At 32.6% G+C, this 17,928-nt stretch overlaps 1 protein-coding gene across 2 annotated transcripts; it reads right to left on the reverse strand.

Moving 5' to 3' along the window:
* Positions 1-9,637: 9,637 nt before the first annotated feature.
* On the reverse strand, positions 9,638-15,199 carry LOC144557376 (glutathione gamma-glutamylcysteinyltransferase 1-like). 2 transcript variants are annotated; one of them, XM_078305940.1, is made up of 8 exons: positions 14,982-15,199; positions 14,474-14,630; positions 14,003-14,241; positions 13,307-13,470; positions 12,633-12,684; positions 11,798-12,025; positions 10,248-10,754; positions 9,638-9,932 (listed from the first exon to the last, which is right to left on the reverse strand). In XM_078305940.1, the coding sequence occupies exons 1-8, from the start codon at positions 15,165-15,167 to the stop codon at positions 9,894-9,896; spliced, it is 1,572 nt and encodes a 523-aa protein (XP_078162066.1). In that variant the 5' UTR covers positions 15,168-15,199; the 3' UTR covers positions 9,638-9,893. The 2 variants fall into 2 exon arrangements, with proteins under 2 accessions (XP_078162066.1, XP_078162067.1); XM_078305941.1 differs by having other exon boundaries at positions 14,474-14,617; positions 14,982-15,113.
* Between the last annotated feature and the right edge of the window lie 2,729 nt (positions 15,200-17,928).

Raw genomic sequence — 17,928 nt, forward strand, 5'->3', positions numbered from 1 at the left:
ACTAATCTAAGTCTATACTTTTTATCAATTACGCAAATAAGAATGAAAAAAATCTAAAAAATAACATTATTTAATAGTTTATACTTCATAGTATTGCATATTATAATAGACAAAGAGCAATTAATTTTATAAGGTAAATGAAGTCAATATACATATTTAAACATTTTATAATTATAATAATAATCAAAATCAGCTTTCAATTGAAACGAACGATAATAATTTTACAAATGAATACTATAAAAAGAGTAATCAAAATGAATAATTAGTATTTGAATATTTCTCGATATAGAATGATAGAATAAATCACAAATAAAAATAGAAGCATATAGTTTGGTTTAGTATACTTATCGTAGAAGACCATGTAGCATTAGAAATAAGAATAGAAGTACAGAAGTCCATATAAATTGCAAAAAAAAAATCATGTAGCATAGCGGTAGCTATAGCGGGTCTCATATAGCGGTAATAGCGGTCAGCTATTATAGCTATAGCGGTCGTAGCTGAGTTAGCGCAATTTTATCTCATAGCTTAGCGTTTATGGTCCAGAAAAGCTATAGCGCCGCTATAGCTAGCTATTTAGAAGCCTGATATTTACACACACGTTCCAATTTATATTCTTCTTTGTTTTCAATTTAGAACACACACACACACACATTGATATATTATATATCGGAAATATATTCTAAATTGTCCACACCAATATGTATAGAAACAAAGAAAGAGAAATAAGGAAATAAAAAAAATGATTTTCATTGTGATCCGTATAAAAACGAACAAGGAAACAATAAATTAGAAAATGGAAGGTGGAGTCTTCTCAATTGAAGAGGAGAAATATGGAAACAAAAAAAATAAGGAAACGGATAAATATATCGCTAAATTTCAGAATTTATTCAATTTTAATTGTAATATATCGTGTGGCAGCATATGTGATGGGTATGTTTTTAACTAAATTTAGACTTCTATATATAAAACAGATGCATTTAATCAAAAGAAGACAAAATATGTAATTGGAGAGCTAAGATCAAATCCGAAGTTTCATCTCTCAATCGTAGCCGTTGACAGATCGGACACCCAACGTGCTTAATAATATAATAGAGATATAGAGAGAGAGAGAGAGAGATGGGCTATGGTGCATTGCAATGCATGGAGGGATTTGTGCATTGGACCATAAATCTAAAATTCAAAATCCAAATGACCGATCCAAACCGTTCATCTTGTTCTCCATATTAATATGTGCTTGGAGACCAAATTTTACATTTTTCTGAATTTTTTTACTATTTATTAAGTATTTTACAAAATTGTTGATCCAACGGTGGCTTAACAAAACAGTTAAATCAGCAACCACCGTTGGATCAACAATTTTGTAAAATACATAATAAATAGTAAAAAAATTCAGAAAAATGTAAAATTTGGTCTCCAAGCACATATTAATATGGAGAACAAGATGAACGGTTTGGATCGGTCATTTGGATTTTGAATTTTAGATTTATGGTCCAATGCACAAACCCCTCCATGCATTGCAATGCACCATAGCCCATCTCTCTCTCTCTCTCTCTCTATATATATATATAGAGAGAGAGAGAGAGAGAGACTAATGTGCATTCGAATGTATATGGGCCGAAATATATACGGTCCAAATTTGACTTTTTAAAATCCAAATGGTCGATCCGAACCGTTCATCTCGTTCTCCATGTTAATATTTGCTTGGAGACCAAATTTTATATTTTTTCTGAATTTTTTTACTATTTATTAAGTATTTTACAAAATTGTTGATCCAACAGTGGCTTAACAAAACAGTAAAATCATCAGCCACTGTTGGATCAACAATTTTGTAAAATACTTAATAAATAGTAAAAAAATTCAGAAAAATGTAAAATTTGGTCTCCAAGCACATATTAATATGGAGAACAAGATGAACAGTTCAGATCGACCATTTAGATTTTGACTTTATACTAAACTAATTCGAATGTTTAGAAATTTCACATGTAGATGCATCACACGTAAGATAGGCGAGTTCCAACGGTTCAGATTCATCATTTGAAATCGATTTGATGGATTTTGGAGTTAAACTCACTAAACACTTTGGTGAGCTTAAGAACACCCTAGTTCTACTCTATATATATATATAAGACTTGGCTACGGTGCTATGGGTAACTAAGAGGCCTCCCGTGCTACGGCTCAATATTCGACTTTTCAAAATCCTAACGGTCGATCCGAACCGTTCATCTTGTTCTCCATATTAATATGTGCTTGGAGACCAAATTTTACATTTTTTGGAAATTTTTTACTCTTTTTTAGATTTATTGAAAATCGTTGTTTTTCAGACAAATCTGGACCATAAAAAACAGCGATATTCAATAAATCTAAAAAAATAGTAAAAAAATTCCAAAAAATGTAAAATTTGGTCTCCAAACACATATTAATATGGAGAACAAGATGAACGGTTCGGATCGACCATTAGGATTTTGAAAAGTCGAATATTGAGTCGTAGCACGGGAGGCCTCTTAGCTACCCATAGCATATTAGCCAAATCCTATATATATATATATATATATATATATATATATATATATATATATATATATATATATATATATATATATATATATATATATATATATAATTTAGTTATACCAGTCTGATTGCTATTTTTTTCATCAAAAAAAAAAAAAGTTTCGATCAGACATGATACCTTTAGAAATTAAACTGATCCAAAAAGATCCAACCTGGATCTCATCTCCAATGCATCATGCATGCCCTTCTCTCTCTCTTGTTCGGCTCTACTTCTTTAAATGGATAGGAGAATAAGAGAGAGAGGAGGGAACCGAGCAGAGTTGATCGAAGTCGAGAGTGCGGTATCGTCGGAGCTCGAAGTGTAGACGGGGGCAGATCGAGCCTAGTCCAGAGAAGGTTAACTGCCCCTTCCTGGATTTTGAATTTTATACAAATTTATAGGTTCAGTTCGACTTTGCTCCCCTCTAGAATTTTATTTGCCCCCTCTAGACTTTTAGTTTGTAATTAATATTAAATTTAGGGTTAAAATTATAACAATTTTTTTAAATTCTAATTGGTAATTAGAATTAGAAGTCAGAGTATTAAAAATTAGAAGTCCAAGCATTGGAAATTAAAAATTAGAGGATTGTTTTTTTATCTAATATCTGATTAACTATTAAAATCCAATTAGTTATTTTCTTGTCCATCTCTAATAAAAATCATGGATTCACCCCTGCATAGAGTTCTCATCTCGATCGGAGTGCAACGATGAATAGATCTGGTCGTGGAGTGAAATGAGAATTAAAGTATTATGGTGATTATGAGTGTATATAAGTAGAATTAGATGAGTAAATCTAGTTTAAAAGTAAATCTAAAAATTTAGAGAGTGATTAAAGATGATTAGAGTAATTTTGAGTAATTTAAAGGATTTTGTGAGAATAAAGAAGTAAATTTAGGAATTAGAGTCGATTGACTCGTTGTAAATATGTTTTTTATCAATTAAATTGTTAGCCGACATTAAAGCCACTAACTTTAAAAAGAACAAAAAGATCCAACTTGACTCGATATGAACCGAATTCATGACGATTCAATACTAGCAAATCTCGATCCGAATTCGACTATAATCTGAAGGCTAATAAGTGATCCGAACTGATTCATTATGACCCATATGACCCAAATTTTATGATCTGTATAATAATCACATAAATGAACTCCCCTTAAAATTAAGATGGTTATATGAAAGAGAATAAGAAATCCAGAGATAAAACTTGGGAGCCGTTGTTAAAGTTTTAAAAAAAAAAAAAAAAAAACAGAGATAGAATTAGCAGCATCAATCAATTATCAGAAGCCAGTACTAGATGTCAACTTTGGCGGATCTAAAGTTAGTTGGAGGTATTCAGCTATCTTATGAATTCAAATTGTAGTTCGGTGGTTAGGGTTTTATTTTGTTAGTGTAAAGATTTGAGTTCAAATCTCATCTAATATATATGAGGAGGAATTCACTTGTACTTTTGGTGACACCGAATTAAATTCTACATTTTTATACTTTTTAAAGTTCAAACAGTCGATAAAAACCGTTCAACATGATGGATATATTAAAATGTGCTTGCAGATCAAATTTTACAATTGTTTTTAATTTTTTTTTACTAATTATTAAGTATTTTACAAAATCGTTGTTTTCATACCATTGAATTTTTGTACCCATCTTAATTAATAGTATAAAAATTCAAAAAAATTGTAAAATTTGATCTGCAGGCACATTTTAATATATCAATGAATGGTTTAGATTGAATGTTTGGACTTTGAAAATATAAAGTGTAATTTAGTGTCACAAAAAAAGAATGTAAGTGGATCCCTCATCATCATATATTATATATTTGAGCTCTATATATTTTAAATTTCAACTCCCACTATCAAATTTTTCTAATTTTGTCTCTCGGTTTCAACTAATGAGCGATGTTTTTTGACAAAAAAAATGATTATCATTTTATTTAGAAAAATGTTCTGGTACCCCAAGCCATCAAACTCGAGCTTGTCCCCGAACTGGTTTAACTGGATTTAACCGTCCGCTAATAATGGAAATTTGTTAATTTACCATTAATTAACGAATTGCTGTTTTAACGCATCGCTGTTTTAACGCATCGCTGTTTTACGTTGATTGTTTTAAATGTTAGCTTTGCACGGTTTTGTCCTACGTTTTAATTTTGTGGACAGTCTGTTAGGAGGAGTTGTAATCACTAATCCCCGAGCTAGTCCCCCAGCTTGTTAACAGTCATGTAATCATTAATTAACTAATTAAGTACTTTAACTAGTTAAACTAGTTATAAGTACTTGAACGTACTTTAAAGTATAATTTAAACCCAGTTAGCTCGGGAATGCGGCGGGGGATTTGTTCTAATTTTAATTATGCAAATTAACAACTTTTGATATTTAATAACTAAAAAAATAGTCTTCATTTTGAACAATTAATCTATTAAATGAAGATTTTTCAATATTTGTAAACACAGGTTTATATGCTTTAAAATGTGTTTGAAGAATAAGCTTTAAAATGTGTTTGTAAACACAGGTTTATATGCTTTAAAATGTGTTTGTAAACACAGGTTTATATATTTATAAACACAGGTTTATATATTTATAAACACAGATTTTTCAATGTTTGTAAACACATGTTTATATGCACAAATTTTCAATGCTTTGTTTATGTTGTTTGCTTGCCAGTACATATTGGTTTACATGCTTTACTTGTTCACAGATATTGTTCCTGACACATTCACTACCAGACAATAGCCTTCCTACCTTTGTTACTGAGTGCAAATGTTACCGTTGCGATCCTGGATTTATAAAGCTGCTGTTTGAAGGGCACATGAAAGCTTGTCATCATGTCCGTTCTTCACAATAGCTTCATGAATGTATAAAGCTGGTACATATTTAAACTCTATTTATGTTCTTTTGCAGTGTCCAGATTCAAATTTCATGTGTTTGTTCGACTTATATCCTCTTTGCTTAGTATAATTCTTAAAATTTTAATGCTCTTAAAATCAGAAATATATTTGTTGATCGATAATAACTTATGATGATGAAGCTGCAGGAGCCTGATGTCTTGTTCAATTAAATTGTAGGAAGCGCACAGGGATATACAAGTCTGCATTTCTTTTTGGCTTACAGAACTGACTCCATTCTCTTCGTGCCTTCGACATTTCTTATATTGAATCCATTATTTGGAGGTACATTATTTCATTTTTCCTTTGTATTCCAATTTTCTTTCTTTTTTGTTCATATTTCCATAAATATATATATATATATAGAGTTAGGCTGGGGTGCTATGGATAGCATAGTGGCCTCTATGCTACGGCTCAATATTCGAGTTTTCAAAATCCAAACGGTCGATCCGAACCGTTCATCTTATTCTCCATATTAATATCTGCTTGGAGACCAAATTTTACATTTTTCTGAATTTTTTTACTATTTATTAAGTATTTTACAAAATTGTTGATCCAATGGTGGCTGCACAAAACAGTAAAACCGTTGGATTAGCGATTTTCAAAGTGGCTTAATAAATAGTAAAAAAATTCAGAAAATTATAAAATTTGGTCTCCAAGCAGATATTAATATGGAGAATAAGATGAACGGTTAGGATCGACAGTTTGGATTTTGAAAACTCGAATATTGAGCCGTAGCATAGAGGCCACTATGCTATCCATAGCACCCCAGCCTAACTCTATATATATATATAGAGAGAGAGAGAGAGAGAGAGAGAGAGTAAGGCTTGGGTGCTATGGATAGCATAGAGGGCTACGGTGCTACGGCTCAATATTCGAGTTTTCAAAATCTTAACGGTCGATCTGAACTGTTCATCTTGTTCTCCGTATTAATATGTGTTTGGAGACCAAATTTTACATTTTTTGGAAATTTTTTACTATTTTTTTAGCTAAGTAGAAAATCACTTGATCTAAAAAATTCTGCACCATTCAAATCTTTGATTTTCTGCCTATCTAAAAAAATTAGTAAAAAATTTCCAAAAAATGTAAAATTTGGTCTCCAAACATATATTAATATGGAGAACAAGATGAACGGTTCGGATTTTGAAAACTCGAATATTGAGCCGTAGCACCGTAGCCCTCTATGCTATCCATAGCACCCAAGCCTTACTCTCTCTCTCTCTATATATATATATATATATATAGGAGATGGAATTGTCAAAACCTGATAACATTCTTCTTGATGCAAACTTCTGTACAAAATTGCAAACTTCTTATTGATACTTGTTCACAAGTATTGGTCTTGGTGTTAGGCATGTCTTAGAACCTGAAACAATTCACAGGTATTGATATTAATCAGAGAATTTTTAATGCTTTGTTTATGTTGTTTGCTTGCCGGTATATATTGGTTTACATGCTTTACTTGTTCACATGTACTGTTCCTGGCACATTCTACACAAATGAAAAAAAAATGTGCTGGGGGCGCCCTTAGGGATTAGTACAAATTTAGAGTTGTAAATTTCGTGTTCGGGGACGCGCTTGGGGATTGGTTCAAATTTAGAGCTGTAAATTTTTGCTCGGGGACGAATTCGGGGATTCGTTTTTGTTCTAAAAAATGAAAATTTAACTCATTTACAATGAAAGTTAAACACTTGAATGCAGTTGATTAAACGCTTTCTTTTATATGTTTAAATTATACGATTGTTTCGCTGCATTTGGTTGTGCTTTTGTTAAATTTTTTTAACAGAGCGTTTTTCTCTTCATGCAGCGAAATTCTATACAATAAAGAAAGATTGGTATTGTTATTGCGTTGTATGAAGTAAAACCTGATCTTTTTTTCGCCGACATTCTAAAAGGTTGGGGGACGCGGGCAGGTACTTTGTTTGAGGTACAATTATCAGCTTCCTTTTATTTAAGCTAACTAATTCATTATATTCGTTTCTATTGGTCATTAGAAATTTGCCCATCCCTAAACATTTAAATAAATAAATAAATAAAGAATTAGAAAAGAAATAATAACTAATAAAGGTCACAATTAAGAAGTCACTTTCTTTTTCATAGTCCAATTAATTATGTGTTAGTCTCGGGAGATTTTCATCAATACCAAAATAATGGTGTTTATCCATAAATAATAATACATGAACTCTTTCGAACAAAAGTTTTGCAATGTGTACAGAGTAAGGTCAATTATGAATCCAACGTTTAGGGAGAAAAAAAAACACCATCTTTAAAGGCTCATTTTGTGAATCAAGAAATAATATCAGATGTTAGTAGAAAATATTATTTGATAAGATGTTAGTAAAAAATGGTGGAGTACAGCGGTAACAACAATAATAATTATAAAAATGATAATGATGATTATAATTAGGATAGATATTGATTATTATAAACAATAATAATAATAACTATGGAGTATATTGTAATAAAATAATATATGATACTAATAATTATAAATAAATAACATATATAAAATAATGACAATCGCTATTTCGTATACTAGTACTGGTAATTCGTTATTCAACTTATAGAATAACATATTAGTCTATTTTAGCACTCTTTCAAACCCTCTAATTTGTGTTTGAACCTTTAGCCTTAAAATTAATGCTATATATAAATACTGTAAAAATGAACTCTTATAAACATTTGGTCCTGTTACTTGAAAAGCTAGCTACGCATGCACCTGATTATACTATTTCACTATTTCAACGATTGCCAAATGTGTCATATATAGTTTGTAAGGAGAAAATGAAGCCTAGCTAGTTTGGTTTATAATTATAGCTCAGTTAGTGTAGTCATGCATGTCTGTAGCGAAATAGTCTACAATTAGGTGACATAATTAATTAAGATCGATGAATATTTCTAAAAACAGAAGAGAGTACAAGCTGAGATCTTGTTCTTGTTCTTGTTCTTGTCCCTGTATCCGATTGATCCGTGTCCCTTTTTCATCTCAAGACAGGACAGCATTATTTATTACAAACTAATCAATTATAAGGACAGCAAACTATTGCAATTTAATTTATGTATCAAATCAAGACTAAAGAAAGTTGAAGGGCAATGTGTTGTTAGTTGTTAATTAAATGCATTATTTAGTTTGGCTTATGTCGTGAGATAAGCTAATTAAGCACACCTTTAATTAATAGATGTGGGGTATTAATATTATATATGATATGAAACACACAAACAAAGGCAATATCTGATGCAACGACAAACCATATCTCAAATTTTGTGCAGAATAGACTCACGGGGAGACACAGAGAGAATCATGTCACATGACAGTTGGAAGTTTAATGTCATGTTCTGGCAGCAAAAATTCCTCGCCAGACTCATTCCACTATTCTGTTTTTGTTTTCACTCAGAATAATATCTAATCTACTAAATTTATTATTTGATGCAATTTCTATTTTCTAGTCAGCACTCTGAATCACTGATAGTATGGTACCAGTCTTGTTTGAATAAGTGTAGAGCATTAGGTATTAATGTTATTATTGGTGTAGACCTATGAAGTCAGGACCTTACTGTCATTTCAGATTTCATAAAGAATTAATATAAGAGCGAACAGCTTTCATAAAGAAAGGCAGGGTATGAGTTGTACCAATGATAGATAGCATGGATCAATTCATGATAAAAAAAAAAAATGTGAATATTAATAAAAAGAAATTTCAAGATGAATGAGGCTAAGCATGAATTGGTCCTTACTATCAATCAATATCTCCGCTTTCCCAATAGTCGATCTACACCGTTCAACATAATCTCCATATGAAAATGTACCTAAAGACTAAATTTTACATTTTTTTTTAGAATTCTTTTTACTGTTTTTTTAGATAGGTAGAAAAATCACTACTTTTGAATGGTCTAAAATCTTTAGATCAAGTGATTTTCAACCTATCTAAAAAATTAGTAAAAAACATTGTAAAAAATGTAGAATTTGATCTACAACTACATTTCCATATGGAGATGATGTTGAACCGATTATATGGACTTTGAAACCAGAGATATTGATCCATAGTACGGACCAATCCACGCTATGCATAATACAGCCTCACTCTTTCAACATTATCATATATTCCGGAGCAGCAACTGAATTTTCTAATGAGATAAGGTCAGGCTGCAATTAAGAGAAGTTCCTAATTTCCCCAAAACAATTAAGTCAGATCAGGCAATCAACTAAATTTTGCAAGCTGAAACAAAGGATTGTATTAAATTACTGTTATAAATGAACATGACAATTCACACAAGCTTCTATAGTATATAGCTTTAAATAGAGCATGAACAGGCACATCATGCAAGTCATGATTCATACACTCTTTATTGGTAGAAAATTAGAACAAGAAATTTGAGTCATTACCAAATAATTAGGAAAGGCAAAATTAGCGAAGCTAAGGCAACAAAGAATCATTATCGACTTTTTTTCTCTTGAATCTCTTCTCAACCAAGGTACAGCATTTGGTTCCTTAAATGTTGTATCTGCCATGATCATTGATCAAATATGAATTACTTTCAGCAGCAAAAAATATTTTTCAGTAAATTGCTATCTTACTGTTGGATGGCATGTAACTTTTGTTTGTATCAGTTTCCCAATGCCATATTTGGTACCAAAGAAACATACTGGTCAGTATTGGCTACAATGGAATAAATAGCGGAAAAAACACTCCAGGAGAAATTGCAACAAAAAAAGAATGGGACACTTATTCACACATGATTCCAAATAATCATAACATGGTACAGTAACTACTGGTCTAATTTGAGTTTCTAACCTAAAGCGAAGAGGAAGAAACAAACCTCCAATTGAAGCAGCTCAGGCAGAGATTCTGTGGAGACGAGATCTAGCAATTCGTCGATCACCTTCTGGTCCCTAACACTTGACCAGGTACTGGGTGGTAGAGCTAATAGCAAAACAGTTAATATATCACAACTTGTAGGGTATTTCACAATACAGTTATCCGGTTCAGATGTGCACCAACCAGGTTTACCAGAAACAGGTATAAGAGCATCCACTCCTTGTTTGTTCCCACCCGAATCCATTACTGTACCAGAAACAATGGTCACGTCTGTATTACTCTGATCACACTTGACACATGTCTCTTTGCAACATGACATTTTTTTATCCATGACACAAGAGTTTCCAGTTAAGAGAGCAGCGCCTTGACAGCATGCAGTGGAAATAATCTCTCGCAAGGTGGAGTCTTTAGGAGATGTGGACTCAGTGTAACTGCAGCATGGGTCTGACAAGACATCCCTCACCAGTTTGAATAATCTGGTCCCACGGACTTGACAAAGCACCTCTTCCTGCATGTTGTTCCATGCTTAATCCATTGGTGCAGTTTTGTGTGTGTGTGTGTGTGTTTGCAGGTTTTATACAATATGTACTACAACACCTTTGAAATTGTAAGGGTGGTTCTTTGTTTCTTTTAATTATATAAATATATATATATATATATATATAGAGTTAGGCTGGGGTGTTATGGATAGCATAGTGGCCTCTATGCTATGGCTCAATATTCGAGTTTTCAAAATCCAAACGGTCGATCCGAACCGTTCATCTTATTCTCCATATTAATATCTGCTTGGAGACCAAATTTTACATTTTTCTGAATTTTTTTACTATTTATTAAGTATTTTACAAAATTGTTGATCCAACGGTGGCTGCACAAAACAGTAAAACCGTTGGATTAGCGATTTTCAAAGTGACTTAATAAATAGTAAAAAAATTCAGAAAATTATAAAATTTGGTCTCCAAGCAGATATTAATATGGAGAATAAGATGAACGGTTCGGATCGACCGTTTGGATTTTGAAAACTCGAATATTAAGCCGTAGCATAGAGGCCACTATGCTATCCATAGCACCCCAGCCTAACTCTATATATATATATATATATATTTCTTTTAAATAGTTTTTTAGCAAAATCTTAACAACTGGGCCTCAGAGCTCGTTAAGTCTTAATTTCATCTTAACTGAGCAATTAAATCAGACAAAACAAACAACCAAGGAGCAAGGAAGGGCAAAATAACACTGGGAACCACAAGTGCCTTTGCATTGACACTGCCTTCTTCCTCAAGGGATGAGAAAATTCCCAATAATTTGCATTCAATCTTTTTCCTTTTCAATCATATTTCTTAAAATTGGACTATGGAACACATTAGAACATCCTTTTATAAGCTTTTTGCTTCACCATATTTCTCCACAAACTCTAGATTTAATATGGTACTGGCCATATTTGGTACCAGTTCACTCCTAATCTTAAGACACTCAAATTACTCAAATATTACAACCATTGGTGTCTTTTCTTTTTTGAAATACCAAGAAAGAAAGGAAGAGAGAGAGAGAGACCTTCATAGTAAGACGCTCTTTCTCTTCTGGGGTCAGGCTTGACCCACCTTCCTCTTGCCTCCGCACTTCCACTACCCATTTTATAAAATCACCTGCACTTGCTGGAAGTGCTCTAAACAATATAGAAAGAAGGCCCTGTACGCTGTTTACCATGTCAGACCTTACTAGAGAAGGTACATCTTCCCTCAAAAAATTTGCAATTTTGATCCAGTTCTCATCCCTGCAACTCTGGTTTATCATGTAAAATAACATGAGGAAGAAAAAAAAGAATGGCTTTTGACAAAAACAGCATAGGCATCCACATTTTGATACAACCAGAGAACGTATACTGGTTTGAATCAATGTTCCTCAATTGTTATTTACATATTTGTTTTGTTTTGCTTCTCTATTTATATATTTTTCCTTCTTTCATTTGCTTTCTGTTTCAGGTTTTGATACCTGAGCATATGACAGTTTGAGATTTCTACATCTAAATCTGGTCTAAGAAACACAAATACAGATACAATGTTGTCAGTAAACGAGCTTCTTACTATACTGAAGTAATCAGCAATACATACTGGAAATAACATAACAGTAGTAAGCACACAGGTAGTTAACCTAATTCTTTATAAAACTTTGCTTCTCACTGTTGTGTAAAAGATTAAACTTGTACCAGACAAGATGACATAACAGTACTAAGCACACAGGTATTTAACTTGTACCAAACAAGATGACAGTAATTGCATCTAATTTCATGTAAAATATAAGACTGAAAACCATAATCCAGGAACAAATAAAGTTTGATAGAGAGAACAATTCACGCATAGACAAATTAAAATCATGATTATAAATTTACCAGAGTATAAAGTAAAGATGGAGCTGTAGGAAGCCTTGAGATAAGCATAAACCTGTGTAGTAATAACATGACAAGTCAGAAGATCTAAACTCTGTAGACTTTAAGACGGCTATTTGTGTAACTCTTTAGTGCATTTTTGTAACTAGACTTAGGGCAACAACATGACCAGAACCAAGTAGGTAAACCCAGATGTGATCCGAGTTTTAGGTTAGCCTGGTACAGCAATTATCTTTATGTAATTAATAAGAACAAAGCCTTTAATAGCCCAATACATTAGTTCTATGAAAAGAACAAAACTCAAAATGTGTGTAAAATTCAAATTTTAAAATAATATTGGAAAGTCCGGTATGACAAAACTTAAGGTGAACCCACCTGCTTTTAACCTTTCTGCATCTTTATTGGAACAAAAATTTACCATCTGATTGAATTCACAACTTTAGATAGCTTAAGTATTTTGTGCAGCACTTTCATGTAGGAAATGGGACCACACATTCCACTTAACTCCACAATTATAAATTATCACTTACACTTAGATTCTGATTTCTTGTTGGCTATGGTGTCTAATAACATTTGAAGGAATAAAAGTATAAATGTTAAAAGAAGGCACTGTTTTATATATAAGAAAAATTCATGGCAGAGAAAAGGATATAGTGGCATAAGGCGAAAAAACATACCCTCTGGGGAGACCAGTTGCATCATCTACAGTATTAATGGCTTCCCAGAGCAAGGAAAGTGGTACCCAATGGGGAGGGTACTTAAAACGAGCTACATCCAATATAAGTGCCATATCATTCGCCGCATGGTAACCTCCTATTGGTGAAAAATGACCGGTGCCTGTCTGCATCAGTATATTTTTACGTCATATTTGCATTGTGAAGATATGAAAAAGGTAGATAGAAAGGGAGGTGAAAAAGACAACAGATTTAAGTTCTAGCCATTAGGAACGAAAGCAATATAACCATAAGTAACTTTTTAATGGTTTTAATGCAAAACCGGTGATACTAGAATATCACCAACTCTTCAGTCAGACATATATCCACATTTGAGGCTTCCTTGCATAGTTTAGAAAAGATAACATAGTTGTATAAAAAAGCATTACAATGCAGTACAATCCTAGTGAACTTGCAATCATAATGGTTCTTAAAAACATTTAAATATACAGTTTCCAATCCGAATAACAGTTCCCTTTTCTACCCATCTTTGACCTTACTTCCAGTGAACAATGATGCACCAATAGCGAATTACCTTTTCATAGATCTTAACTAAAAAATGATAGTAAGATGAACATAATGATGCAACAAGGAGCATTGCATTGCAAACAAAAAAGAACAATAACTATGAATAATGACAACTCTAAATCAAACTCTAACCTGTTTGAAAGGCCCTCTGTGATAGGATGCGATCACATGGTAGTCTTCCGATTTGGTGCATCTGATGACGTGCTTTCTGAAGTCATCAAGATCGCTTTGATTGGCACGATACGCTTCCACTTTCGCACCGGCACAATGCGCCAAGCATGCAACTTTGCCAAAAGTAATCCCTTCAGCTTTGACTTTCTCCAAAGGCTCACAACAATCCAACATTGACTCGTCAAACCATCTCCATGGACCTAACAATAGAAGAACAAAAATTAGTATAGAAGTACCCAAGTAGGGGTGTTCATTGGATCCGGTTTATTTGGTTTTCAACTGAACCAAAAAAAAAAAAAAAAAAATTGGGTTACTTTAATTTTTTTTATATTTGGTTTGGTTTAATCTGTCATATTTTAGTTTAACCATAGAAAGTGAAATTTAGTTGATATTTAGTTATAAAGAAGAAAGGTAGAAGAAAAAAAGGTATACCTTTCCACTTTCTTCCGGGATCAATGGATAGAGCATTGAGGACAACACACAAACTGGCAAGGCCGCAATATGCAGGCTCTGATTGGGTTTGGAAGTATGATATTAGTCTGAAAAACCCTGCCATGGTCCCATTTTGAAGGGCCTCTGTGAAAAGACGCTGCATGAAATCAATCAATTTATAAAATGTACAGTACAGTACAGTACAGTACACTTGGAGTTAATTGATGTAGATTTGTAAATCTATCTTATTCTTAATTGATGCTGTTTGAAAACAATATCCAGTAGTCCAGACAGTCTTGGGCACTAACAGAAACTAGTCAGTCCCCCATTAATCTTTTGCCATTTTGTTAGAAAAGTACAATGCTACAAATCTAATCTAATAGAATATAATATAAGCTAAAAATTCAAATTCAAATTCAAATTCAAATTAAATATCGATCTCAAGGAAATTAAGAGGAAATTAAGAGAATAGAATTGGATTAAGAAAAGAGGTGAGAGAGGAGTAGACCTTGCCATCGTCAGAGGCGAACTCGATCGCTGGAGGAGAAGGTAGGATCCTTCTGTACAGACCCGCTACGGCCATTTCTGATTTCTTATTCTTTTCAATTTCTCTTTCTCTTCCGTTCCCGTTCCCGTTCCCGTTCCCGTTCGATAGGATTAGGTGATGTGCCTTTTCACATTCAACACTGTTCATCTCGCTGCCAAAACGTAGAAATTAAACGGGGCTTTATTGACTATAGTATAGTATAGGGTTTAATTAGTGGCGCCTTTTTATAGCTAGAGCCTACAGTGGGACTGCGACTAGTTTTTTTGACTTTTTTTAAAAAAAATAATAACTATTATTATTATTATATTTTATACGATATTAAATTTTACAATTTTTCAAATGTTTTCACTATTTTTTTTTTTTTAAAATAAACAAAAAGTAACAAGTAAAAAATATTTGCATATTAAAAAGAATTATTTTCCAAAATCCGAAAAATAAAGATATTTGTAAAAAATAATAAATTTTGCCAATTTGGTACAATTTTAAAACTTGATTAGCCATCCATGAAATTAAATATTATTACAACTTATGTGTTAAAAATTTTAAATGTCTAAATGTCTTTTAGTTGGCTAAATTTCAATAACATATCCAATCTAAATATTGAAGAAGTTATTGACAATTTAATTATTTTATTTTAGATAATATAATAAAATAGAATAGAATTTTTCATATATTAAATAAATTTGGTGAAATTGAGTTGATATATATATGTTGATAAACACGTAACGTCATGCTTCTTCTTATTGTTAGCCTGTCTTAATTTGAATATATTCTAGGCAAGTGGGCCCTGCCTTGCCTGCCCATTAGGATTCTTATTCTACAAGGAAAAGGAAAAGGAAAAAGGATGATGTGGAGTGGAGTGGAGTGGAGTGGAGTGGAGGTGAGACACGACACCACACCACACCACACGACACCACACCACACCACACCACACCACACCCGGATGAATGGAGGGAAGTGGAGTGGAAAAGGGCAAAAGGATTCTGGTCAAGTGTCATGTCTCCATTATTTGTTTGAAAGAAAACATATGGAAGGGAAAGACAACGGATATGAACTGGTTCTATAAATTATATAGTTTTTTTCTCACCTTCAAATCCTCTGTGTTATAGAATACAGCACGGCCTTACTCGGTCGGTCTAGTGACCTTTTTCTTCACCACAATGAAGTTATTCGAGTCTAGTAAAAAAAAATTAGTCATGTCGTTACCAATCACGTCATATATGTCGATTACATGACGTAACTCGTGTGTCGCATGACATGATATGATATGATTTCTCTTTCTATTCTATTCCTGTTTGATAGGTGGTATGCCTTTTTCACATTCAACACTGTTCATCTCGCTGCCTGACATACAACTTAAACAGGGTTTTATTCACTATATTATTATTATTAGTGGCCCCTTTTTTATGGAGTGGAGTCTGGGACGAATTCGTATCATCCTAGGTATTGCAGACAATTATCTTCACTTTACGGTTTGAGATTAAATTTCAGCCAGTTTGGAATTCGGACTAGCCTAAGAGGCAATGTGCTAAATGTATTTTGGCTAAATTTCGATAACATCCAATCTAAATATTGAAGAAATTATTGAAAATTTAATTATTTTAATTTATTTTAGATAATATAATATAATTTTCTAGATATTAAATAAACTTTGTGAAATTGAGTTAATAAATGATGATGAACACGTCATGCATCTTGTTATTGTGAGCTTGTTTTAATTTGAATATATTCTGGGCAAGTGGGCCATGCCTTGTCATTAGGATTCTGCAAGGAAAAAGGATGATGTGGAGTGGAGTGGAGTGGAAAAAGGATTCTGGGCAAGTGTCGTGTCTTCATTATTTGTTCGAAAGAAAACATACGGAAGGGAAAGAGAACGGATATGGATATGAACTAGTTAATTCTATAAATTATGTGATTTTTTCAAAAAAAATGGGTCATCTTAATTATATATCATGTATGATGGATGCATGGATGCATGGATGCCCTTAATTAATTAAGATCGAATAAGGTTCCACTGCTTAATTAATTCAACTTGCTGTCGGAATCTCAAATCCAACAAATGCATGGATGCCCTTTATGTTCCTCGCTTTCTTTGCGGCCATTTTTATTAATATCCTTTAAAAAAACTTAATTTTAAAAATACCCTTACATTGAATTTTTTTTTTTAAATGCCCCAATCGCCATGTTCACGGACGGCCCAAAACACAAGCGGACCGCCCGTCCCACAAGCGGACCGCCCGTCCCACGGGCGGGTCACAGCACTATTTTATTTTTATTTTTTTAGAGATCTTAGTATTTTGATTTGAATAATTTTGTGAAAAAAAAGTTTTCTTATTTAGAGTGTATGCCAAAAAATAAAATATTTGGTATATTTACGAAGTGATGTCGTAAATCTTTATAACTTTGATTTTTTTTTTTTGTGAACTTTGATTTTATTTGCCAGTTGGATATCACAAGTCTAAATATAACACTAATGAAGGACTTGGCCTTTATTCTGGTTTTTATAATATATGTATAATATATACATATGTACATATGTACATATATACATATACATATATACATATATACATATAGAGTACGGCTAACGCGCTTCCTCTAGCATATGGACCGAAATGCTTCCGGTGGAAAGTTGAAATTTCAAAATCCAAAAAGTCGATCTGAACCGTTCATCTTCTTCTCCATATTAATATCTGCTTGGAGACCAAATTTTACATTTTTCTAAAATTTTTTACTATTTATTAAGACACTTTGAAAATCGCTGATCCAATGGTTTTACTGTTTTGTTAAGCCACCGTTGGATCAGCGATTTTCAAAGTGTCTTAATAAATAGTAAAAAAATTTATAAAAATGTAAAATTTGGTCTCCAAGCAGATATTAATATGGAGAAGGAGATGAACGGTTCAGA

Source organism: Carex rostrata, chromosome 7, assembly GCF_964058835.1.
Source record: "Carex rostrata chromosome 7, lpCarRost1.2, whole genome shotgun sequence".
Taxonomy (NCBI): Eukaryota; Viridiplantae; Streptophyta; class Magnoliopsida; order Poales; family Cyperaceae; genus Carex; species Carex rostrata.

Bases quoted from the DNA above. Each gene is read 5' to 3' on its own strand.
- LOC144557376 (XM_078305940.1), bottom strand. From the start codon at position 15,167: ATGAACAGTGTTGAATGTGAAAAGGCACATCACCTAATCCTATCGAAC. The intron at 14,631-14,981 runs GTCTACTCCTCT...GATTTCATGCAG, and splicing joins TCGCCTCTGACGATGGCAAG to CGTCTTTTCACAGAGGCCCT. The intron at 12,026-12,632 runs GTAAATTTATAA...ATGATAAACCAG, and splicing joins CATCTTTACTTTATACTCTG to AGTTGCAGGGATGAGAACTG.